At 52.2% G+C, this 25,554-nt stretch overlaps 1 protein-coding gene across 1 annotated transcript; it reads left to right on the forward strand.

Annotated features, from left to right (window-relative positions):
• Nucleotides 1-5,986: 5,986 nt before the first annotated feature.
• LOC309842691 (fatty-acid amide hydrolase 1-like) lies at nucleotides 5,987-25,054 on the forward strand. Its single transcript, XM_082687277.1, has 15 exons — nucleotides 5,987-6,253; nucleotides 13,131-13,244; nucleotides 13,447-13,596; nucleotides 13,927-14,060; nucleotides 14,608-14,814; nucleotides 16,250-16,290; nucleotides 16,709-16,833; nucleotides 18,019-18,144; nucleotides 19,062-19,159; nucleotides 19,509-19,608; nucleotides 19,945-19,988; nucleotides 20,629-20,668; nucleotides 21,106-21,214; nucleotides 22,903-23,048; nucleotides 24,706-25,054. The coding sequence occupies exons 1-15, from the start codon at nucleotides 6,086-6,088 to the stop codon at nucleotides 24,832-24,834; spliced, it is 1,731 nt and encodes a 576-aa protein (XP_082543403.1). The 5' UTR covers nucleotides 5,987-6,085; the 3' UTR covers nucleotides 24,835-25,054.
• Nucleotides 25,055-25,554: the final 500 nt, after the last annotated feature.

Here is a 25,554-nt window from a genome sequence, read left to right on the forward strand (position 1 = left end):
CTTTGTGGCTGTCATTGTTAGAGCACTGGGGGTTGAGCCATACTCGGGCCTTGGGCCTTGTCAGTCTCCTGGTTCCCAGCTCCCCACAGGAGAGACACTGGCTTCTTGTGGCCCCAGCACTTCCCTCTCCCCTACTCCCCCCACACTTAGACTAAACCCTACTTTGCTGGGCATTGCCCTTCTCTCTTTGCTCCTTCCCTCTGCTTTGCTCCTTCCCTCTTCTCTCTTTGCTCCTTCCCTCTGCTCCTTCCCTCTCCTTTCTGCTCCTCTGCCATTAAATCCTTTGAGGCCCTGCTCAGATCCCTCTTTCTTGAGAAGGCCTTCCCCCGTTCCTCTGGGTCCTGAAATAGGTGGGCTGTTTCTTCCCAGTCTATCCTGTGTAGTGGGCCTCTGTGGGCAGGTTTGCTTTTCTTAGGACACTGGCTCTCCTTGACTGCAGGGACCCTAATGTTATGTCTTTGTTCTTAGTGACTAGGGCTGGGCACCGGGCAGCAGGGAGTCTGGTGTTCTGGCCAGGAGGTGGCGCTGTTGGGAGCCCCCCCCCCCCCCCCCCCCCGAAAGCCCATAGGCCTTGGGAAGAGAGCACGAGACAAGGTGATCTGGTACAGAGTGCTCACAGGGCTGGCTAAGGACTGGATTGTTCTAGCTAGGCTTCCTGAAGGACCTGTGTTGAGTGTGGAAGGTTCCCAGAAGCTGAGATGGGAGTAAGGACATCCCAGGGCGAAGGAGCCATACACCCAGAGCTCATGAAGAGTTCAGTAGGCGGTAGTGCGGTAGTATTGAATGGGCAAAGGAGGAGCAGCAGAGATGTAGGTGGAGGCCAAACCAAGGTCGACTTTGAGGGTCAGTTCAGGAACTTGAATCGTGTCTCAAGGGCAACAGGGAGTTTTTATTTATTTATTTATTTTTTAAAGATTTATTTATTTGACAGAGAGAAATCACAAGTAGACAGGCAGCCAGAGAGAGAGAGAGAGGGAAGCAGGCTCCCTGCTGAGCAGACAGCCCGATGCGGGACTCGATCCCAGGACCCTGAGATCATGACCTGAGCCGAAGGCAGCGGCTTAATCCACTGAGCCACCCAGGCGCCCCAACAGAGAGTTTTTAAAGGATCCCACAGCTGCAGTGAAGAGAGTAGATTGGGCAACCAGAGCCTGGAGAGGGACGAGGAGGCTGCTCCATGTCCATGATCCTAGTCTGGGGAAGGGGGCATGGAGCCTGAGCTAGGCCATGGCCCAGGGGTAGGGAAAGAAGTGGTTTGGGAATTGACAGTTGGGATGGAAGTGAGTGGTCTCTGCTCAGAGTCTCACCTCTGCCCTATCTGTCAACCTCCCTCCTACACGACTACGTTGACTGGCGGGTGGGAGGGTGGCTAGTCTGTGACTAATCTGGGAACTTCTTGGCCCTCGTAAGCCAGAACTTACTCTCGCCTGGCCCCAGCCCTATCTCCCCTGTTTACTGCAGAAGATGTTTCTGAGCCTGAGCCCTCGGGTCAGGCACGTGCCCGGTTCTATCTGGCTCTTTTCAGGGCACCTTGCTTTCCCAAGGCTTCCTTCTCCTTCCTGACTTTTCTACTCCTTCAGAGGGGCTTTTTCTACCAGGTTATGTGCCCAGTGGCCACTGCACTGTCTGACAGTGGTGTCCCTGCCTCAGTAGGACCGGTTTCAGGGTAGACGCAAGGGCTGATCAGAGGGCCTAACTTACACGGGCACCTAGATCGGGATGGCCAGGTTGTTGGGCCCTGCCCAGATTCCTTGTAACTACTGTGTCATTTTGCCTCATATCATTCCCTAGAATCATCTGTACCCACCTCCCCTCCACCAAGCCTCTTACTCCTGCCCCATTTCTCTCTTTGATATCCTTGTGCCTTTTTTTTTTTTTTTTTTACTTTTAAAAAGATTTATTTATTGGTGATGGGAGCAGTTGGGTGGCTCAGTCAGTTAAACATCTGCCTTTGGCTCAGGTCATGATCCCAGAGTCTGGCTCCTTGCTCAGCAAGGAGTCTGCTTCTCCCTCTCCCTCTGTCCTTTCCCTCCCGCTCATGCTTCCTCCCACCCCATAAAGAAATAAAATCTTAAAAAGATTACTTATTGTAGAGAGTACACATGCATGAGTGGGGTGGGGGGGTGTTGGGCAGAGGGAGAGAGAGAGAATCCTCAGGCAGGCTCCCCACCAGGCAAGGAGCCCAACCGCAGGGGTGGGGTGGAGGGTGGTGCAGAGGGCCAGATCTCAAGACCTTGATATCATGACATGAGCTGAAATCAAGGGTCAGCCGCTTAACTGACTGAACCACCCAGGTGCTCCAGTATCCTTGTGCTCTTAGACACAAGGCTGTAAGATGGGGGTGCCTGTGCTCTTCCCTTCACTGCTTCACTGCTTCACCCTTTGAGCCCCAGTGTGGCCTCACCCAACCCTGGGCTCAGTGGGTGCTGGAGCTCTACCAAGACTGACTCCCAACCTTGAGAGGCTCGGGGACTTATGGGGATGGTTAGCCATTAACATGAATGCATCTGCTCCCTGGGAGATCAGGGCTTGGGGAAAGGTTATACAAAGGGACAAATGCTGCCAAGGGGTGGGGGAGGTGGTTGCTATGGCCAGGAAGCAGCCACTGAGTCCTGTTTCCATTGCTATGCTAGCATTCTAGTCCACGCCACATGACTGTCCCCTGGACAACACAGTAACCTAACTGGGCTTCTCTGCCTCCCTCCACACCTGTTCCCTAGCCCATTTCCCGTGCAGTTGCCAGAGGGATGCTTTGAAAGTGTAAATCAGATAGAGTCACTTGTCTCAAGACCTAATGGTTTCCCATCCCAGCCAGAATAAAGTCCAGTCTCCTCCTGTATCTTGCAAGGCTCTGTGGGTCATGGCCCTAGCTTACCTCTCCAGCCTCCTCTAGCGTGTCTCTTCTCATTCCTTGTACTCCAGCCACATGAGCACCTTTCCGTTTCTGTATCTTCGCCAGCTGGTGGTCCCTGCTCCAGAGCCTTTGTGTCACACTGGTGCCCCACTACTTGGAACACTCCACTCTAGACTGCTCTTCTCCAACTGTCCTTTCGATCGGAGTTGGGTGACCTTTCTAAAAGCCATTCTGATCATGCCTGAAACCTTTAGCATCATTTGTGTTCTGTCAGACTCCTGGTTCTGACCCCGAGGCCATGCCTTTCCCAAACAGGCGGCTGAGCACTCTGGTCTCCACCCCTTCCTGAGTGCCCACATCCCAGTGTGGCCCTTGGGGGGTGCTTGGGACAGTGTGCACAGCTCCCACCCCCACACAGTTTGCTTTTGCTCACTGTACTTGCTCTTCCTCACATCTGCACCTACAGAGCTCCCACTTATCCAAGGAGAAGGTAGTCTGCCCTCTGGCAGGCTGTGTGAAAAGGGCTTCTTTGTGTTTCTGTCCATACTCCAGACCTGGGGCCATGTCTTCATAATAAAGTCCAACGTCTGTTAGCCTCTGGAGTTGCTAGCCCATTATCCCATGGGGAAAAAAATGGACCTTATTACTTCCATTTTATAGGTGGGGAAACAAGTTCAAAAACGGTTGCTAATTTGTTCAAGGCCAAAGACTTGCACGGAGATTTGAAGCCACGAAGCCAAACTTTAGTATCTGCTTTCCTCTTTTGCAAGTCATCCCAAGAACACACCCTCAACATCCCAGGTTAACCAGGTTCTGGGCTCGGGACCACAAATACTGTTCCATTCCACAGAAGCAAGTTCCATTCATGGTGCCACTCTGCTAGTGTGTTTCTCTAGGAGGTTCTGTCATGTCCCTGTCTACCCCCCCTTCCTCTCCCTGGGGTTGTGATCATTGGAATTTAGGACACTGTGAAAATAGCTTCTCTTTGTCCCTGTTGAGCCACATCTTCTGGGATCATCCCAGGGCTTCAGCCTATTGAGAACCTTTGGGATCCTGGCTCTGTGGGCCACTCCAGCTCTGCCTCTCAGCTCGTGCATCCATAAATCTGAGCACTAGACCCCTTTAACTTCATCTAACTCACTAATAAATGTATTGATCAGATCAGGGCCAAGGAAGGACCCTGGGGTGTGTCATTCCAGGCCACCCACTGGAGCAATCTGACCTGCCACACCTCTAACAGACTCCCGCAATACCACGTCCTGAGTCTGCCAGCCCTCCTGGGCTGCTGCCTCCCCAAGTTTCCCACCCCCTGGTTTGGGAGCGCTGACCCTGGATGCCTTCGGTAGGGGAGGCCATTTGGGGTCGGGGTGTGTGGGGTTTGCTCTTGTGTGTCCAGCACTCACCACAGTGCCTGGTACTCACTAGGTACCTAGTGAAGACTTGTGGTTTTGTTTTTATTTTTTTGAGAGATTGAGTGGGGGGATTGGGGGAGCAGAGGGAGAGAGAGAATCCCAGTCTGACTCCAGGCCCAGTGCAGAGCCAGACATGGGATTTAATCTCACAATCCTGAGATCACCACCCTGAGATCATGAGCTGAGCTGAAATCAAGCCCTTGGATACTTAACTAATTGAGCTGCCCAGGTGCTCCCTCTTCTTTTTTTCTTTTTTTTTAATTAATGAGAGAGACTTAAGCAAGTTAGGAAGAAGGCAGCAGAAACACACAGAAGAAAAGGTGGGAATGAAGAACTCAGTCTGCCCATTGTTCCTCCATTTAAGGAGTACTACCAAGCACCTGCTCTGTGCCAGGCATTTTTGAAAAGGGCTGACAACGTCCTTGCTTATCGAACTTAATTTCTAGAGAGGGAGGTAAGGAATAAGTAAACAAGGTGATTTCAGCTAGTAAGTGCGATGAAGAAATAAAATGGGGTGATGTGCTAATGGAGGGATGCAACTTGAGGAGGGATCACGATTAAGGTGCTGTCAAGGGTGTGGGTGCCGGATGGCCTAGGAGAGCTGAGCCATCAGGGAGAGCCAGGGTTCAGCGAGGGAGGCCTTGGTATGGGGGAGGGAAATAGTCTGAAAGGAGGAAGAAGGACCTGGGGAGTTTGCCAATGTCAGGGGCTAGTCCCTGAGACCCGTTCATCACCTGGGGTTACCCAGGTGACTAATAGGCCAAATGCCACCTGGCCCTGGGCAACTCTCCAGAGCTCGGACTCAATATTACCAACCACAAACACCTCCTTCCCACCAATTCTGCTTCTAACTTCACAGTCTTAAGGGTGGGGCCATCACTCTCCCGGGCAGCCACTCCTCTCTCCCCTCCTGGCTGGGCCAGAAGATCCAGCAAGAGCCAGAGGGCTCCCAAACGAGTCCCTCCTGCTCTGCAGCCCTATAACTTCCCATTATTTCTGCTCCTCCTCTGGGAAACCACTGGTGCCTCCTTACCTCCACAGCCCTATATTTCTCTCCACTGCCCCCCGCCCAACCTACCAGGAGCTCCTGGAACAAGGAGACGATGGGAAATGAGTCTGGAAGGGAGAACCAGTCGGCTGGGGAGTCTGGACTCCCAAGATCATGGATGTGGCCTTGTGTTACAATCAGGAATGAGAGCCTAGCGAGGGTAACAGAGGCCGGGGTTAGGACTCTGCCTGCCCACCTCGATTCTCACTTCCTGGCATCATCTCCCCAGAGGCTGATGCCTTCAGAGCCTCCCAGGGGTCTCTGCTTGCTTCTCTGCCTGGACACCAGATGCCCTCCAGAGTGAACCTATTCAGTCCACCTCAATACAGCCTGTGAACTGTGTTCAGGGGGTGGGCAATTACTCTGGAAGGAACGGGAAACCCCAGGGACAGCTCCATTAAGAACTGCTGTGGGTCAGATCAGGGGAGCTAGTGGGGTGTTTGAGGGTGGGATCGGGGAGAAGGGTGTGGGGAGGTCTGATCAGAGCCTGGTCACCTCCCCAGCTGCAAGCTTGGGCTCCTCTCCATGCTTGTCTCTGCCTGAGCCTCTTCCTCTGCGTGGCCTGAGGTCCAATGGCTTTTGGCTCCAGGAATTCCACCTAGGGCTAAGCACTAGGTGGGAGGAGCTTGGATTCTGCTGCGTGCAGGGTCATGTGTGGTTTTTGCCCCTTGATGGGCCCACAGTGGGAGGGTGCTGGAGCATATAGCTGCCGGTGGACGAGCCAGCAGGGCTCTCAAGGAAGCAGGGGGCTCTACCCGCACAGGTTCCATAATGCCTGTCATAGCTTGGCTGATGATGCTCCTCCTGTTGGCCCTGCTGGGGGCCACCCGGCTCTGCTGGCTGCGTGCTCCCGCACGGAACAAGATCTCCAGGGCGCAGAAGCGTAGGGCAGTGGCCCTGCAGCAGATGGAGGCTCTGGCCCAGCGTCTCCGGCAGCAAGTGAGTGGACACCTATTCCGGAGGCTCCCCAGCCCTCCATCTCAAGAAGAGGGCTGGGGAGGATCCCATCTCAGGACTATTGTCCCGTCCCCTTCAGAAGACAAGGAGCCTGGGGCAGGAGGGGGGCAGTCCCCCATCCCCAGCTCTCCCCATGCTGGCTCTTTGTGGTACTGTCAGTTCCTCCTCCATCTGTGTACTTGGAACCCGTTGGGTTTGGGGGCCGTGCGTTTTCTTTGTCCTCCCAGCCCCCGCACGTGAGTCAGTAATGTGGTGGGTGAGCTTTTTGTTGAAATAAGATAAACTGATGGAAGCAGTTGGAGGCAGATGGTCTTCCTTCAGGTCTCTTTCCAGCCCCTGAGTACCTCCACACCCCACTGACACAGGAACCCTGGACTACACGTTCTCTGTCCAATCCCCCTGCCCCCGGGTTCTGCAAATGTTGGAGAACAGCTCATAGATGCAAAGCACAGGGCGGTCACTGGAGATACGGTCCTTCCAGGAAGCTCTGTGTCTTAAAAGGGACTTTTGACAGCTTAGGTAGGGATATTTCAAGGCACTGGAACAATCACCGTGGCTGGGCTGGGACTTGAAGGTGAAGGGACTGAGCCATGGGTGTCGCCGCAGAACCTGCCTAGAGTAGCAGAGAGTAAGGTGGGAAGGAGAGGCAGCCCACCTTTCCTTGTGCTTGGGGTCCACTGTGAGGTCTGGAAGACGTGACAGCCCCTTCCTGGGCTCCCCAACTACCCTATGAGGGGTGAGCTCATGGCATCTTAGGGTCCCCAACTGTGGCTGATGGTGGTGGACTCCCTGGGAGCCCTGGGAGTGGGGGTTGGGGACAGTGCCTGAGGAGCTATCCCCGTGCTCTGGAGTTCCTGAGTGTCCTCTGCCGTCCCCTGGATGGTGATTGATGGCCCCAAGGGGCAGCTTCTCTGCCCGAGCTGCTGCAGTTCCTGAGAATGTGTATTAATATTAATTGGGGCTAATTAGTTGGATAAATCAATCTGCCCCCCGAGAGCAGCTGCCCCTCCCTGGTTGGTGAGCAAGAAGTCTGGGCTAATGGGGTTGCTGTGGTGAATCAGTGTGATGGAGAAGATTCCCGTGTGTGTGTGTTCATATGCACGTGTGCATGTGAACATGCATGTACGTGTGCGTGCACTGTGGCGGATTTGGGTTCCCTTACCGCACACACCAGAACCTGCTTGTGGGTGTCTCCTGCTGGCTTTGATGGTGTGCTGGTTGAGTGGTGTGCCTGGGTGCATGCTGCCTGTGTTTGGTTATGGGCTTGTGGTACGTGTGCCTGGGTGGGTATGTATGTATTGTGTTACTGATGGGAATGTGTACATCTAGCTATGGATGGCTAGTTTGGGTCTGAGGTTTGGGTCTGAATTTTGGTTGAGCATGTACCTGTGTGGTCGGGTGTCTGATGTGTGAGGACATCTGCTTCTGTGTTGGTCTGGGCATGCTTAGTGTATGTGTGGGCGTCTAGTATGTAGAGCTCTTGGGCTGAGTACCTGGTGCGGGTGTGTGGGTCTGGTTGGCTGGAGGAGTGGAAGGGTTTTGGGGGGAGGTCACCCCTGGTGTCTCCAGCTTCCCCCCAAGGCTACAGACCTCTTGGCTTTCAGTACCTTACTCTTTCCCCAACAAAGCTACACAGGTCCTCACGGGCACCTTCCCCCTGCCAAGGATACCCTCAAGGCCTCAGGTGTCCAGCTTTACCTCCCAGGGAGGTAGGAGGCTGAGACATAGGCCAAACCCTGGCAGGATTCAAACAAATCCAGTTCAGTTCAGCTTAGCAAAATCTGACGGAGGTTTCCTCTGGGTCTTGCCTTTTGGTGGACCCTGGGGACAGATTCGTAATCAAAATGAATCTGACACCTGACTTTGACCTGCCTTAAAGATGCTTCTGGTCTGAATGTATCGTATCATGGTGGGAACAGAGCTATGCAAACTGCAACGGGAGGCAGCTCAGCTGAGTGTGGTGAAGGCCAAATGCTTGTGGAGCTATAGGACCCGGGAGGAAGGGCTTTGGGCCATCTGCAGAGGGTGGGGTGGGGAAGTCTTCACGGAGAGGTAGTGTTGGAGCTGAGCCTTACAGGATGTGCAGGAGTTTTCCAAAAGGAGGAAGGAAGAAGAAAGGCAATACCATAGAGAGAAAAGCCTGAGATAAGGCAGTGTTTCTGTAGAGCATGTAGAAAATAATACTCGTAGTCCACTGGGGTAAATGGACAAGCCACTCATGGCAGCAGGCTGCTAACTAGGAAGCTCTGGTCACCTCAGGGGGACATTAGCCTCCCGACCGTTGGAAGTTTCGACAATATTAAACATATTTCACAATTGCTTTGGAAATACTGGTAATACATCAATTAACTAAAACTCTAAGATATATTTTCTTTGACTTTTAAACCATCATAGGAGGCAGCACCCGTGAGTGTGGAAAAGGCCAGATGGGCCCATAGAGCCGTGGGACGTGGCAAGAGGGGGAGGGCACTTCTTGGTATTGAGTCCTTTCTTGACTTCTGCCAAACATGTAGCAATTGTACTCACAATCCTCCAGCCATTCTAACGCCGAGATTCTATATAATCAAACATCTCTATTGTCAACTAAGTCATAAACATTGTTTTTAGAATGTCGTCAGAAGGGGAGCCTGGGTGGCTCAGTCGGTTGAGCCTTCAGCTCAGGTCATGATCTCAGGGATCATGGGATTGAGTCCCACATCACTGGGCTCCCTGCTCAAGGGGGAGTCTGCCTCTTCTCTGTTTCTCCCTCTGCCTCTGTCTGCCGCCGCCCTTGCTCTCTCTCTATCTCTGTCAAATAAATAAAATCTTTAGAATGTCAAAATAAATTACAGCAATCTCGGGGCAACTGGGTGACTCAGTTGATTAAGTCTCCAACTCTTGGTTTTGGTTCAGGTCATGAAACCTCAGGGTTTGTGAGATTGAGCCCCGTGTCGGGCTCTGCACTCAACCCAGAGTCTGCCTGAGACGGTTTCTCCCTCTGCCCCTTCCCCTTGCTCTCTCTCTGTCTCAAATAAATAAATATATTTTTAAAGATTTTATTTATTTATTTGACAGAGAGAGACACAGTGAGAGAGGGAACACAAGCAGGGGGAGTGGGAGAGGGAGAAGCAGACCTCCTGCCGAGCAGGGAGCCTGATGTGGAACTCCATCCCAGGACCCTGGGATCATGACCTGAGCGGAAGGCAGACGTTTAACAACTGAGCCACTCAGGCGCCCCATAAATAAATAAATCTTTTAAAAAAAAATTACAGCTCTCTCAGTCTTATGAGCCTCCTGAGAAGTTGTGTAACAGGACAAATAGGAGTGTGGTAGTTGAGAGGAGGCGGGACTGTGTTTGAATCCTAACTCCGATCTGTACATATTATTTTATTTATTTTAAGGATTGATTTATTTGAGAGAAAGAGAGAGAGAGTGCACACAGGGGGCAAGAGGCAGAGGGAGAGGGGAGAGGGAGAGAGGGTCACAAGGAGACTCCGTGCTGAGCACAGAGCCTGACACTGGATCTCATGACCTTGAGATCACCGCATGAGCCGAAATCAAGTCAGTCGTCCAAACGACTGTGCCACTCAGGGACCCCTGACTCCTCTACTTAAAAAAACAAACAAACAAACAAACAAACAAACAAACAAACTCCTCCATGCCTTAACATCCTTATCTCTACAATTGGGTGTGATGATTAGAACTATAGTACTCATGTGAGTTCCTAATGTTTACGGTGGTGTACACAGCAAGTACTATCTATGCCAGAGGTCTGACTTCAGTAATAACAGAACGAATGTTGTTCTTGCTGGGCAGCTGTTTAGTGAGTTTCCATGAATTTGTTCTATTAGGTGCAAGGGACACTCAGCTGGGTGGGTGAATGTATTGCCAGGCCCTCGGAAGCCCCATCCATCCCGCCAAGTCCCTGGAGTGCCGGCCGTGTTGGCAGAGGAGTGGTCCCAGCGGCCACCTCCAGTGGCCCCCAGTAGCTCCCTCTGCCCGTTCTCCCCACCACTCTCCAGCTCCCTGAGAGGCTTCCATTTTTACAAGCAGCCATGTGAAGACAACTGCAGCGGAGTGGTAGCCTCAGGGGTCCAGCTGAACAGTGGACACTTGCCCACAGGGATGTCATCTCTCCAGGTAGACATGTAGGAATCAGGGGCTGACATGCAGGCTTGGTGGGCACCTGTGGGTCAGCATGTGCTGGGATGGTCCCTGGTGGGGCTTGCTGGGGCTCTTTAGGGCTGGGGTGAGCAGGGTGAGGGATGAGCACAGAATGGCTCTTCACAGTCCTTGAGCGAATCAGGGGCTGTGCCTAGAGTGTCCCTGCTGGGCAGAGCATTAATCTTTTACCTGCTGGACTGTGAAGAGAGGGCAGAGTCCCATGGCAGGGGCTAGGGCCGCTGGGGGTGGTGGGGCGCTTGTGGGAGTGGCTTTTTGGTAAGTGACTCAGAAGGATTTCATTTTAGCCACAACACAACCATTGTGGTGCCTTCTAGCCAAATGCCCACCATATTCTAGAAGGATCCATGTCTGGGCCCTTCTGAAAGTCCTTGTGGTGTACAGGAGGGGAGTTCCTTGCTCGGGCACTAAGGTGGCAAAATGGCACAACAAGTCAAGGGACTGGGAAGTATGGCTAGAACAGCAGAATATGGGAATGGGGCAGAGAGAGAGAAGGCTGGTGAAATGGGCCTCCCAGCACCCAGCAGGGAAAGGGCCTGGAACAGTGCTGGGCACCCAGGAAGTGCTTCATCGGAAAAGGCCTCCCTCCCCAAGAGCCATTTGAGAGTAGTGGTGAGGGGAGAGACAACTTAGGTTCAAGTCTCTCCATTTTTATGACTTTGGGCTAGAGAGTTAGCCTCTCTGCGTCCCAGTTGCCCTTATTGGTGAAGTGGAGAAAATGATAATAAAAGCTCCTATCCAAAGGTTTTCATGAGGATTTAATGTGCAGGCAGATTTGCTTAACAAAGCTCCTGGCCCCACAGGAAGTACTTGGTAAACGTGTATCTTGGTGTATCTCTACGCAAATGCACTTTACATGTTTACAGCGAAAGCCCTGAAAACCACTCTGAGGACAATGGTTTTGCAACTTTATTCTGAGGGCACTTGGGACCTATGGGTTTTATCTGAATAGGATCACCTAGGCTGTAGTGAAGAGGTTGGGCTGGAGCGGTAGATACCAGAGGCAGGGAGGCCAGTGTGGAGGCTGCTGAGAACACTGAGAGACAAGAGAAGGTTCTAGGCAAGAAGGAGTCTGGAGAGTCAGAGATGGGAGATATGAAGGAGGCAGAACCACCTAACAGTGACACATGGGGGTAAGAGAATGGTCACTGGGGCCAGAGTACCGCATGTAGATCCAGGCTCTGCCACTTAATGAGCCAAGTGTCTTTGGGCAAAGAGCTTTCTGGGCCACAGTGTCTTTTCCTACCGTAAAAAAAGAGAAAGCAATACGCCCTACCTCCTCAGGTAGGGAGTAAGGAGTGCCATGAGTTCATATACGTAAAATGCTTGGAATATAGCCTGCAACTCAGTAAGGGTTAGAACACATGTTCCGTATGATTGAGATAAGCTATCATGACTGTCTTCGGAGCTCAGATGTGAGGAAGTGATCCAGGATGATTCTGAGGATTATTGCTGTGGTGATGTGAGTATCATCGATTGGGAATTTCATGAAGAAGAACGGGTTTGACAAACAGTCAGTCCTGGGGTATCTGTGGATATGTGGGTCAGTAAATGGGTCTGAGGCATGGCAGGAAATAGGCCTGGGCTGTAGACACAGGGAAATCTGGGTATCCTTGGGACACGTCTGGTGGCTGAGGTCACCCAGGGAGGGCGGGCAGTAGGCAGAAAGGAGTCCAAGTTCTGAGGAGCAGCAACATTTATTTATAGAATAAAAGAGAGGAGAGGTTGAGAAGGAGCCGCCCGGGAGAGAAGGAAGCCAGGAGAGTTGAGGGCACAGAGAGTTTCCAGCAGGAAAGTGTCTGAGAGTCAGATGCTACCGAGGACTGCAAGATAGGGATTTAAGAAGAGTCCAGGAGATTTAACAACCAAGGAGACTGGGAGTCCCAAATCTCCCAGGAAAATTTCACCTTGTTTGGCACCTCACTCTCCAGACCAAGGAAGGACCATCGTGCTGTCTTCCCAGCTTGCAGGCATCAGAGTCTCAGCTGGGGCGCGGCAGGACAAAGGAAGACAACTTCACCTTCCTGAGTGCTTGCTGTGTGCTAGGCCCTTGTCATGCCACCGCTTGCCTCTGACAAGAGTCCTGAGGGGCTGGTGTCAGGCCTCACCTCATACCCTGAAGAAATGGGCTCAGAGCAGCTGGGTAACTCCTGATTGGCTTCTAGTCCTTTGTTCTTTGGAGGAACGCTGGCCACGGGAGGGAAGGGAACCCGCTGACCAGCAGAGAGTGTAGTCAAGGCTGGGGCCCAGCTCTCCTGCCCCTCAGGCTGGATCATCCCATCCCCAGGTCAGATCACCAGGAGTGAGAAGGCTGGATAGGAAGGAAAGGTGCCCCCCCGAAGGCAAACCATACAGAGATGAAGCCCACTTCCATAACCCCTGGGTTCCAAACGTGCAGCTAGAGTCACTCCCACTGCCATTGTGCCCCTTCTGGGTAGCAACACGAGGGAGCAGGCCTTCCTCTGTGCCAGGCCTCGGGCTGGGCACTGGGGAGGCAGACACAGAGGGAACATCTGCCCCGTGGGACTCTCATGCCAATCTGGAGCCCGTTCTGGAAATGTTCTTCATGCTAAGGGCGAGTCCAGGGGCATGGGCTGGGCACATGGATGGGTGAGCAACTGTGTGGGGATGTGATGTTGAGCATGTGCGAGTGAACTGGAGTGAATCAGTCATTGACCTCTGCCCTTCCTCTCCACAGGAGCCCTCCCTGGACCCCAAAGCCATCCTGGAGCTGCCCCTGGAGAGGCTGGCCCAGAAGCTGCAGAATGACGAGCTCAGTCTGGAGAGTGTCCTCTGTACCTACTTAGAGGAGGTGGCGGTTGGCTCTGGAGGGGGGTGGGGGTTCTCACCCATTGTCCTCCTCACAGGAGGTGGGGGATGGATAGAACATTGCAGCACTATGGCTGACAAGGGAGGGAGCGCATGCCACAGTCACCCACCATTTCTATTCTGCTCTGGGTCAGGATGGTGGGTGACTGAGTGCCCCATGTCTGGTCTCCCTCAATGTCGCTCAGGCACTGAAGGTACATAAGGAGGTAAACTGCCTCACGGATTTCCTGGGCGAGTGTGAGGAGCAACTGCAGGCATTGAAGAAGCTCCAGAAGACTGAGAGGGGCCTCCTCTATGGGGTCCCCATCAGCCTGAAGGACACCTATGACTGCAAGGTAGGCTATGAGGTGTATGTTCACACGTGTCCATGTATGTGCGTGTGACCCTACGTCACTGAGCCCATGAGCATCTGAGTGTGGGACATTGGGTGAGTTCCGTAATTGAAGGTCCACAATTAGAAAGTGGCCAGCTGGGATCTGAACCCAGGCGTCTGGCTCTGGCCCACCACGTTCTCCCGCCGCTCATGAATCCTCCTAAGGGCGCAGTGTCCACACATCTCAGAGGCCGTGACGATGTGTGGAATGGGAGCAGAGTGAGGAGAGCCTGTTCCCTGGGAAGTTGCATTCTGATCCCTAGGGCCTGGCCTTAATGTCACTTCCTTGCAGGGCCATGACTCTACGTGCGGCCTGGCCCAGTTCCTGGAGAAGCCAGCAGCCAAGGATGGGGTCATTGTGGAAGTGCTCAAGGCTCAGGGAGCTATTCCCTTCGTTAAGACCAACATCCCACAGACGCTGTTCAGGTCTCTGAAGTGGGTAGGCGGGGCTGGGTTTGGGGCCAGGCCCAGGACTGACAGCAACTTAAAGTCCGGGCTCAGGGTGGAGGGGTGAAGTGCGGACCAGTCACGCATGCTGTGAGGATCGAGGTTCTTGGGCATGTCTTTTCTGCCCTCTGAGCCTTGGCCTCCTCGTCTTGTAATGTGTGGGTGGACTTCATAGTCTCTACAGGCCCTCAGGCTCTGAGATTCTGAAGAGTTTCATCTCTGTGTTTATCCCAGCTTTTCTCTCCTCTCCCTTGGCATTTAGTGTACCTACTTTTGTGAGGAACCTGTTGCCAATTCTGACAGCAGGGCTGGGGGCTCCTGTCCTTAAGTTAGGAGCTGTGGTTGGTGTCCCCTCTTGGTGTTCCCTGCAGCAGTGGGCCCTCACCTCAGCCGTAAGGGAGACTGGGAGGGCTCAGCCCTGGGGAGGAGCTGGGGAGCCAAAGTGGGCCTGGGGTTGACTCCTGAGGGGGTCAGTCTCTTTGGGGAGACTTTCACCTCCCAGCTCCTTTTCTTCTGCTTCTGTCAGCTTTTATTGCAGCAACCCCATCTACGGACAGACCCTGCACCCTCTGAACTTGAAGAAGACACCTGGGGGCTCCTCAGGGGGTGAGGGAGTCATGCTGGCACAACGGGGTTCCATCCTGGGCATGGGGACAGACAGTGGGGGCAGCATCCGCATACCAGCCAGCTTTTGTGGTGTCTGTGGCTTGAGGACCACCGGATACCGCCTCAGGTACTTGGTGCTGGTGCTGGGGGGAGGGGGAGACTCAGCCCAGTCTAGGGGAACAGAGGCCTGCCTGGTACATCAACTCTTATCCACTCACCTCAGTACTCGGGGAAGCGGCTAAATGTAGGTGGGCTTCAAATAGCTCCTGCTTCAGTCCCAGATCAGCACACTATGTCTGGTATAGGTGGCAGGAGAAAAGGCCTTCCATACGCTCATTAAATTATTTGTTCATGAATTCATTCATCTTTACATCTACCCATTGACCTACCTGTTCCCTTAGTCACTCATTGGTCTATCCATTTTTCCATCTATCCATCCTTTGTCCATTCATCCATTTTTGCAGTCATCATCCCAGTCTCTAGCCATCAGTTAATTTCACTATTTATCCACCATTTAATTTATCTAACAGATATTTATTTATTTTTATTTTATTTTATTTTTATTTTTTTAAAGATTTTATTTATTTATTTGACAGAGAGAGATGACAAGCAGGCAGAGAGGCAGGCAGAGAGAGAGGAGGAAGCAGGCTCCCTGCCGAGCAGAGAGCCCGATTTGGGGCTCGATCCCAGGACCCTGGGATCATGACCCAAGCCGAACACAGTGGCTTAACCCACTGAGCCACCCAGGCGTCCCAATCTAACAGATATTTATTGAGTGTTTACTCTGTGACTAGTACCGTACTAGGAACTGGGGATATATCGATAAAAAAAAGGACAAACATCCCAACCCTTGGCAAATTCATATACATTCCTCCTTCCATTCGTTAGTTCATTCACTCATCCATCTCCCCATCCATCTGTTCATCGAGCCATCTATCTGTCCATCTGTATCCGCCTCTGATCCTTCATCCACCCATCTTTCAGGTCCTCCTCCCCAAATACCTGCACTGTGGTAGCCCGTGTGCTGGGGACACAGAACAGTCTCAGACCCGGTCCCTGCCCCTGTTGTGCTATTAGACATGCAAATGGCTGAGTCAGAAAGTGATGGGGCTCTAGGAGAGGGTCAAAGCTTGTGGAAATTCACAGGATGATACTGATCTTTTCTCCAACAGAGATTTCTTAAAAGCCTAGACCTTATACTTTCAGAGGCGGGGCAAGGGAAGGGAAGGCTTCCTGGAAGAGGCAGAATCTGAAGGTGGCTTTGAAGGATGGGTTTGCAGAGATGGTGTAGAGTCTAGAAGGCTGTAACCTGCGAGCAGCGTTCTTTGCCCGGAGCAGTATGTGTGTGTGGAAGGGCTAGAAGGGGACGCTGTGGAAGGAGTTGATACTGCAGAGCCTTGAAGGCCATCATAGAGGCTAGACTTGATGCTGTGGGTACTAGGGGTCACAGCAAGGTTGAAGCAACTCCTCTTGCTGGTGCTGGGGCCTGGGGGAGTGCTTGGCTGGCCTGTTCCTTCCTTCAAGCGCTGAGCTGGGCTCTGGGTGGGGGTGGGGTTTTGCAGCTACTCCGGAGTTGCAGATGCTGTCAAGGGTGAGAAATCTGGTAAGCAACCCGCTGTGCCTGTGGCTACACCCATCCAGAGACAACCCCGTAAGCCTTCCTCTCTCCCAAGGACATTTCACTCAGCACTATCTCACACAGACTTGCCCCACTGGTGATAAAGCAATCTGAAGGAACAGCATGTTTCCCAAGCGCCACCCTCCCACCCCCCAAACCCCTCCGTGAGAAGTGCTTCTTACAACCCAGCTTTAATCTTTCCTACTTGTCTCTTGACGCTCTGCCCCAGCTGAGATTCTCCTGTCAGGCACCTGAGCTGCTTTAGCAGTGTGCCGACTCTCCCTGTCCCCGGCCCCAGGACCCTGTGACCTGATCATGGCCCCAGGCCCCACCCTCTGATGCCAGGCAATGGGGATCCCCGGGAGCAGAAAGGATGAGAGGAATCTGCCTTGTTTCTGTTCAGTGACTACAGTGGCTGGCCCCATGGCCCGGGATGTGGAGAGCCTGGCGCTGTGTTTGCGAGCACTGCTAAGTGAAGACATGCACCGGCTGGACCCCACCGTGCCTTTTATGCCCTTCAGGGAGGAGGTAAGCTGGGTCTGGAGGGCTCCCACCTCTCCCCTCCTTTCCTTCCTCATTGACCTGTCTACCATCTGACTATCTTCTGTGAAGATTCTCTCCCCCAGCCCAAGGTACAATGACCAAGAAGCCCACATGATCAGTCATATTCACCTCCCATCCCTGCTGGACACCAGCTACTTTGGCCTCTCAGCTGCTTGGCACTGTAGTTAACACTGCCCCCCAGAGAGGGGCTCCAGACATGACACAGACATGATACTCAGCATGTCTGGTATCTGGTTAAGCTGGGCTTCCGGTCCTCTAGGTAACCTTGGCCAAGTCCCATCTCTTCCTAGGCCCCAGGCTCCCCAGTGGTGTGGTAAAGAGGTTGGACCGGAAGATTGCTCCAGGCCCTGCCAGCTTTGGCAGGCTTCATTTATGCATTAGTTTATTCAGTGACAATTATTGGAATCTACTATGTTCAGGCTCTTGGTAGTTCATCCTAATACTCGCTTTATAGAATGAGCATTGTGCTTCTCATTTACAGGGAAAGAAACTGAGGGGAAATGAAGTGACTTGCCTATGATCACAAAGCTGGAAACTGGCAGAGTTGGGCTTTGAATCCAGCCCTATCTGCTCTAGAACCCTCTCCATAGGGAGAGTCTCTGTCTACCATTCTGTTGATGTCTACTCATCTGATCTCTACACATGTCCAAATACAATCAACCTGTGATCATATTCTGTCATCCATTATTTGCCTCTACTAATTTCTCCATCTCCATCCTCTCCTGGCTGTTTTTTAGCTTAAAGGTCTTTGTGTCTATTCATCTACTTACTTCCTTACCTGTCCCCCCACCCCAACTCAATTCCAACCATCCATTCTTCCACCCACCCATCTATCCATTCAACCCTCTGCCCACCCACCCATTCATCATGTCATACATATGGCCACCTACTCATTCATGAATCTATATCTATCTACCTATCCACGTCATCCACCCAATCATTTGCCTATCCATTAGTCCTTCCAGGGGTTTCTCCAGAGGACCCAGAGCATGGAAAGTATATAGAGAGGCTCCAAGGGGGTCTTGGGGAGTTTCTGTAGATTCTCCCAGGCCCAAGGTGTAGGCCACAGCTGTGGTCCAAGGTCCCGGTCTGGCTCTTGAAGAGACCCACTCTCCTCTGAGAGCCCCACCCAGCCCCTCTTGCCCACAGGTGTACTCCAGTAACCAGCTCCTTCGAATTGGTTACTGTGAATCCGATGGCTTCACTCAGCCAACTCCTAGCATGGCCAGGGCCATGAGGCTCACCTCCAGACTTCTCCAGGATGCAGGACATCAGGTAGGCAGCCAGACTGGTGAGCATGCTGGGCTGGGCCATTCTTGGAGAGAAAGGAAGTTATATCTGAGTCTGAGCTGCTAACATCACCGTTTTTCCTCTATGCTTCCTGGGGAAAGCTGATGGGCTGCAGTGGGAGCAGAGTGGGCCCCCCTCCCCCAATGTGAGGAAGACATCAAGATTTTGCAGCTTCCCTCTTCAGGGGTGGGGATTCAGGGACTCACTCCTATAATTCCTATAGCTTGGGTTTCTGTTGCCTCCAACAGATGGCTGTGAGGAGATCTCAGTCCTCAAAAATCACCTTCCGCACCCCCCACCCCACCCCAGCCCCTGCCTCTCACAACCAGTGGCTTGTCCTGGTCATGCCTCCCTTTTGAGAATTGCTGGTTGACGACACATGGATCTATGCAATCTTGGGCCAATCTTTTAACCCCCCTGAGCCTCAGTTTTCTACCATATGAGGTGGCTGTGAAGATTCAGTGAAGCATGTGGTCTGAGACAGGACCGCAGTGAAGCAGGCAGGAAAGGAGGGCCGCTTGAATGCCATGGTCTCTCCGTGGGGGGTGAAGGAGTGGCATGGCAGCAGAGGGGCTCAGGTGGATGGAGAGGAGAGGTGATATCCTGTCCTCTCTTTAAATCCTGAAGGATGTAGGGGCGCCTGGGTGGCTCAGTCAGTTGAGTGTCTGCCTTCAGCTCAGGTCATGATCCCAAGGTCCTGGGATCGAGCCCCACATCAGGCTCCGTTCGAGGAGCCTGTTTCTCCCTCTCCCTCTGCCTGCTGCTATGCCTACTTGTGATCTCTCTCTCTCTCTCTGTCACATAAATAAATAAATAATTTTTTAAAAAGCCCTGAGGGATGCTGAGAATCCCTGGTGGGGTGAGTAGCACTCCAGGCCCTGACTCAGCCTCTGTCTCCCCAGATCATCCCCTTCTCCATCCCCCGTATAGAGTATGCTGTCCAACACCTGTTCATGGGAGGTCTGTTTGGCGATGGAGGGGCCACCCTTCTGGAGAAGCTGTATGTTTGTCGGGACTCAGATGTCGGGCGTGGGGCTGGGGATGGTGGTGCCCTGATGGGGATAGTGGTGCTGGGGATGGTGGTGCCCTGAGCCCTAGGAAGGGGCCACGTGGGCCTGCGCTGGTGGGATGCCTCTGGTTAATTGTGTGACCTTAAACAACAAGTCAGCAACCTGGGCTCCCTCTCCAGGATGCCCGTGTTCCAGGGGTGGTGCTGGTGGGAACAGATGCATTTCTTTGGTCTCACCTCCTTCCATGGCTTCCCTCCGGAGTGGGAGCTGGGTAGGTAGGAGGGCCGGTTGATGGCTGAAAGACTGTAACTGACTAGATACGTGTCTGTGGCTCCTCAGTGAGGGGGACATTGTGGACCCTTGCATAAAGACAACTGTCAACCTGCTCCGTCTGCCAGGCCTACTCAAAGGTTTCTTGGCCCGTATCCTGAAGTACAGAGTGAGTGTGGACCTGAGGTGGGGGAGCCGTTCAGGAGGGGAGAAGCCCAGAGAGAAGAAGGACTCAGAATGGGGCCCAGAGAGTGGTGGGGGCTCAGAGAAGAGGAACTGAAAGGGCTGATGGGGTCCAAAGGAGAGGGGTGCTTTCAGAGAGAGAGGGGTGCATCTCAGAAAAAAGAAGGGGTTTTAGAGAGAGGGTGGGGGGCTAAAGGCTAGAAAGGAGTAGAAGCTTCCATGTCAGTGTGCTGAATAGAGTTGCTTTTCCTGGACCCCGATTCTGGGCAGGCAGGTGTTGCCCTGTGGTTTCTGAATGGGTCTCTCTTCCCCGCCTCTCTAGGAGCCCCGAGCTAGCCAGAAGATGAAAGAGATTCATGGCGTGGGGTGAGTGCTAGTGTCCTCAGGTGACGTTCACAAGCATCTTCCATGGGATGGGGGGAATTAAGCAAAGGCCATGTGGCTAGAGTTGGCATCCACTGGGGGCAGGGGCTATTTAGGCTTTGGGATCTAATTAGGTTTTTAGGGTCATGTCTGACACTGGTTAAGTTTAGGCTTTTGAGTGGGGTTGAGATTGGGGCTATTTGGGGGCTGGGTTTGATTTGGAGTTAATCTCTGAGTTCAGGTTCGAATTAGTTTAGGCTGGGGTAAAGTCTGGGCCTGAGCTGAGATTGAGTTTGGGTTTGGGTTGGAATTAGGGTTGGAATTGGGGCTGGAGTGGCCTGAGGGCTGAGTGGGGACCTCACAGTTTAGGGGAAGAAACTGTGGCTTTGCGGGGAGCCTGTGAATCCCTGTGGCTGGTGGTGGTGCTGGTGGGGCATTGACCAGAGGATGTGGACTCTTGGGAGCACTGGGCAGACAATGTATTCTGGGCAGTGAACAAGACACAGGGGCATTCCTGGCCCATCAGCTGATTTGCAGCCCGCATTGAGATTAGGCTCTAGCTCTCCATGGTAATGTCCCTGTTTGTATAAAAGGGGGTCCTCCCATTCTGATCTTTTTGGACTTCTCTTATTTATTCCCCCAGGACTCCCAAGAAACTGTGGGAGCATCACACAGCTGTGGAGGTGATGTGTGCCTGAAGTGACCTCAAGGGACCGCTGGAACAGGGGCAGCAGAGACCTGGGTGGTGACAGGAGTGGCCAGACTGGGGGATGGGGGTGGGGGCAGAGCTCTGGCCTGGCCTGTAGGGGAGGCCCACGTATACCTGGTTGGGGAGGCTTGGTGACCTGGAGGTTAATTTAGTCCATCTCTTTGGGGCTAGGATGATACATTGTTCCCAGATAATTGCAGCCTAAGACTCCCCTTCCCATCCCTTCACCTCAGCCCCTGGGAAGGCCCTGACCCTTCCCCGCTACCTCTCCCTCCAGGTGTCTCAATCTGCATCTCACAGTCTGGGAATTTTTTCTGAGGTTTAATGCCACTGGCCTGGTAGTGCTTGACCTTGTTCTGCAAACAGTGACCTCTGCTGGTCTTACCCCTCCCTCCACCACTGTTCCTGCAGGAATATAAGCAAGAGTTCATAGCCAAGTGGAGGTCCCTGGATCTAGATGTACTGCTGACGCCAGTTCTGGCCCCTGCCTTCTGTACAGGCTATTCTAACATGACATTAGGTGAGAGGAACCTGGGTCCTGGTGGGGTTGAGATCCGGAGTCCAGGACTCCAGAGTCCTGCCACAGCTTCTGTGGCCTTGGACTCTGTCACCATTCACTACTTAAAAAAAAATTTCTTGGGGTGCCTGTGTGGCTCAGTCATTAAGCATCTGCCTTTTGCTCAGCTTATGATCCCAGGGTCCTGGGCTTGGGCTCCGCATGGGGCTCCCTGCTCATTGGGGCATCTGCTTCTCCCTCTCCCTCTGCCTGCTTCCCCTCCGGCTTGCGCTCTCTCTCTGTTAAATAAATATATAAAATCTTTTGAAAAATGAAATAAATAAAAAATTTCTTAAATTGAGGTAAAATTCAGATAACATAATTTCACCATTTTAAGGTGTCCAATTCAGTGGTTTGGAATATATTTCGAATGCCATGAAACCACTACCACTATCTAATTCCAGAACATTTCCATTTTCTAGAAGAGAAGCCCTGTACCTATTAGCAGACACTCACAATTTCCATTCACTTTTTAAATGAATTTTACTAAGGGTCCCCTGACTGGCTCAGTCAATAGAGCATGTGCCTCTGGATTTTAGGGTCATGAGTTCAAATCCCATGTTGGGTACAGAGCTTACTGAAAAAAGGGGGAAAAAAAAAGAAAGGAAAAAACCCGAACTCTACTGAAATATAATTCACATGCAATGAAACCCACCAATTTTCAGAGTGTAATTTGATAAATTTTAACAAATGCATCTGGCTGTGTAACTACCACCATAGTAAAAATACAGACTATTTTTAATCATACGGCAAATTTCCCGGATGGCCCTTTGCAGTTCACACCACCCTTGCAAACTGAAACCGCTGATCTTCTTTCTGTCACTATAGTCGTGCCTTTTCTAGGATTTCATACAAATGGAATCAGAAGGAAGGAGGCTTTTGTGTCTGTCTTCTTTCACTTGGCATACACAGTCTCTCTTAACTGGCTTCCTGCTGCCCTCCTTCACAAGGTGGCTTTGGCCTAGGCCCCCTGGGATGACGCCCTTGCCCAGCACAGGTGCAATTCTCAGAGGTGTTATCAAGGCAGAATGAAAACCCACCCCAAGCCTGGACTCCGCTTCCCTGCGTCTCTTCACAGCGACTGCCCAAAGGCACATCCCACACCTGGTCCTGCGCCTGCCCGTGGCATCTGCTGACATCACCGACCATCTTCTCACTCCCTACAAACGTCTTACTCCCTCCGGCTCACTCCTTCTTCTCATTCCATCACTCACTCCCTACAAACAGGTGGCTGCTGTGGAGGAGATGCCTTTTAACTCAAGGTCACCCTCCCTGCACACTTCAGTGGTCATCAGCTGTGTGATCTGTGAAAAACCAGCCAACGGTCCACCACCTCGGTTTCCTTATTGTTCACACGAAGAGTCAATTCCGCCTCTCAAGGGGTGGAGAGGACTCAAGGATCCGCTGTGGAGAGAGGCCACACAGTGCCTGGCACTGAGGAAGGCTTCAGTAGCGACCATTCTCTCTTTCCCTCCACTCTGGGGAGAGCAGGAGGCCGCCGCCGTCAGGTGGATTCTCGGCCCCAAACGCGGCGCTATTGCGAGTCCAGAGGGCTGCAGTTCCGAGAATGACCTCAGAGGGGGCGCTCACCCAACACTCTTCCCTACTTGTCTTTTGTCCGCTGATCTGTGCTTGCCTGGCTCTGCCTACAGATGTCTCCTCCTACACGAGCCCGTACAACGTCCTGAACTTCCCCGCTGGCGTGGTGCCAGTCACCACTGTGACGCTGCAGGACGAGGAGGAACTGGCCTTCTACAAGGGATACTACAAAGATACTTCTGACAAATGTTTCCGGGAGGTCGGTTTCTCTCTCCAGGTCTCTCCCCCAGGGGCACAAGGCAGGACCGAGTCTTGCCTCCATCCCGGTCAGGAAGAGTGGGTGTGGAGCCGGGTCAGTCATTCCCAGTGTTTGTCCTTTATTGCTTGTACCGTGGTTTCGCCCCATCTCTGAGAACACACCCTCTGAGCTCCAAGTTAGCCTCCGTCCTTGCCCCGGGAGAATACAAAACCACTGGTCTTCTAGAAACTTCCGTTAGGGAAAGTTGATCCCAGAGGCAGGAAGAGTGGAGCCAGTGCCCTTGGTTAGGAGCTTACTAGGGAACTGGACTGGACCCTGCTCCCCTCTGAGCCTCAACTTCTTTGCCAGGAAAATGGGAATTAAAATATCTACCCCGCAGGGTTGTCCTAAAGGCTCAACTGAAAAACAGTGAAGCATGGGGCACCTGGGTGGCTCAGTCGGTTAAGTGGCTGCCTTCAGCTCAGGTCATGATCCCAGAGTCCTGGGATTGAGTCCCACATCTGGCTCCTTGCTTGGCAGGGAGCCTGCTTCTCTCTCTGCCTGCTGCTCCCTGACCCCTGCCCCCCTCTCGTGTGCGTTCTCTCCCTCTCAGACAAATAAATAAAATCTTAAAAAAAAAAAAAAAAAGAAAAACAGTGAAGCAATCAGTATAAGGCTTTGGAAATAGGAAGTGTATACTTCTTATTACTAATTCAGAAGCGGCTCACAAAAGGAAATATTTTCATGTGCATATTTAATGCATGATCTAAGATAACAGCCTTGTCCTGGGTGACAGGGAGAAGGGGAGAAAGAGAGAGAGATTGACTCTGAAAAGTATGTGTGTGTCTGAGTCAGACATTAAGTAACTTACTTTTTTGGAAATTGATTTTAGTGCTAGAGTCACCCAGTGGAACTGCTGACCTGAATTCTGAGAAAATAATAATAATGATACTATTTAATGTGTCTTGAGCTCTTACTCTGTTCCAGGAGCTGTTTAAAAGTGCTGTATATATATTAAATCATTAAATCCCATAACTGTCCTGTGAGGTTTTACGAAGTTGGAAATGGAGGCGCACACAGGTTAAGAGACTTGACCGACCATGCTGCCATGCCTCATAGACAGGTCACGTGGAGGGAGCCAGGACTCCAAGCTGGTTGACTTGGCTCCAGTGACAAAGACAATAAGGGCTTGTATCTTATCATCATAAAACAATGGAAGCATTCCTGAATGCTCTAAGTATGTTTGGATTTCATAGCCGGGACTCAGGTTCAGTCCCCATGTTCCTGAGTCTGTGTTTGGGGTCAGGGTACCTCTCTCACAGCGGAAGTATGACCAGGCTTGGGATCAGGGATTTGCATATTCTTTATTCCTTTGCTGAGAACATTGGGTGGATACTTGATTTTTTATTTCATAATTGTAGTCGGCTGTCTGCACAAGGAGCAAATTTTACATCTTAACCCTGGAGAATTAGAGATAGACAAAGTCAGAATAGTTTTTTCAGGTTTCACTGAGAGCTGAGGAAGGCTGGGACTCTGAGATCCAGGACATCTCTCTCTTAATAAAGATTGGGGATGAGATGTTTGAACTAATAATGCCTATGAGTGGTGAAGGAGGCGGGGCACGTGGTCTGAGAGTGGAAAGCAGGCTCTTAAGTCCATCTACCTTCTCTCTGGGCAGGCAGTACAAGGATCCATAGGATTTCCTGTAGCTGTGCAGTGCGTTGCTTTGCCATGGGAAGAGGAGCTGTGTCTCCGGTTCATGAAGGAGGTGGAGACCTTGGCCAAGAACCACAGGGAACCCGAGTGATGGGCTACTCCTCCCGGAGGCCTTCCTACATCCTCATCCAAGTCTGCTCTCGATGCCCCTTCTCATGAATACTCTATCTGCTGTGTGTTTCCTCCTCCCAGAAGCCCACCAGATTTCTTTGCTTTGTTGTCCTTCTATGTGGGTATTCAATACACGGACTCCTCAGATTGGCCCAAGATGGGGCACAGGGTGAAGGGCTCAATAAATATTTCTGACTGGTTGGCTTTGTGATCTCTGCTCTAGATGGGGCTGTAGGCTTCCTGGTGGACTTCTGCCTCCAGCTCAGTCCCCCCAGAAGATATCCCAGATTGCAGCAGAGGGGAAAGAGCCCCAAACAGAGAGGCTGGTGACCTGGGTCCAAGTCCTGGCTCTGCCCCGGGCTTGCTGAGTGACGCTGGGCAAGTTACTTCGCCTTTCTGGACTTCGGCTTTCTCATCTACAGATTGAAAGGGTTAGATTAGATGAGGTCCATGGTACTTGTCAACTTGACTATTCTGTGATCTGTGACTTCTAAGCACTTCCCTGATCAAGAACTTACCTTGGCTCCCAGTGCCCCCTAAAGAAAATTCCAAAGACCAAGTCCAAGGGAGTGAAGCCCAGTGAGAACAGATCCTGGGTTGGGATGCAGACCCAAGCTCATAATCCAGTGCTTAGCCTGCAAAGCACCTTTCTTGGCTTGACACTCAGCAGCTCCCAAGGTCCTCCCCGACTTCCTCTGCC

The sequence above is a fragment of the Mustela nivalis genome (genome assembly GCF_964662115.1).
Source record: "Mustela nivalis genome assembly, chromosome: 10".
Lineage (NCBI taxonomy): Eukaryota > Metazoa > Chordata > Mammalia > Carnivora > Mustelidae > Mustela > Mustela nivalis.

Coding starts and splice junctions, on each gene's coding strand:
- LOC309842691 (XM_082687277.1), top strand. CDS start 6,086: ATGCCTGTCATAGCTTGGCTGATGATGCTCCTCCTGTTGGCCCTGCTG. Junction 19,160..19,508: donor GCCACCCTTCTGGAGAAGCT/GTATGTTTGTCG, acceptor GTGGCTCCTCAG/TGAGGGGGACATTGTGGACC. Junction 23,049..24,705: donor CTGACAAATGTTTCCGGGAG/GTCGGTTTCTCT, acceptor CTCTCTGGGCAG/GCAGTACAAGGATCCATAGG.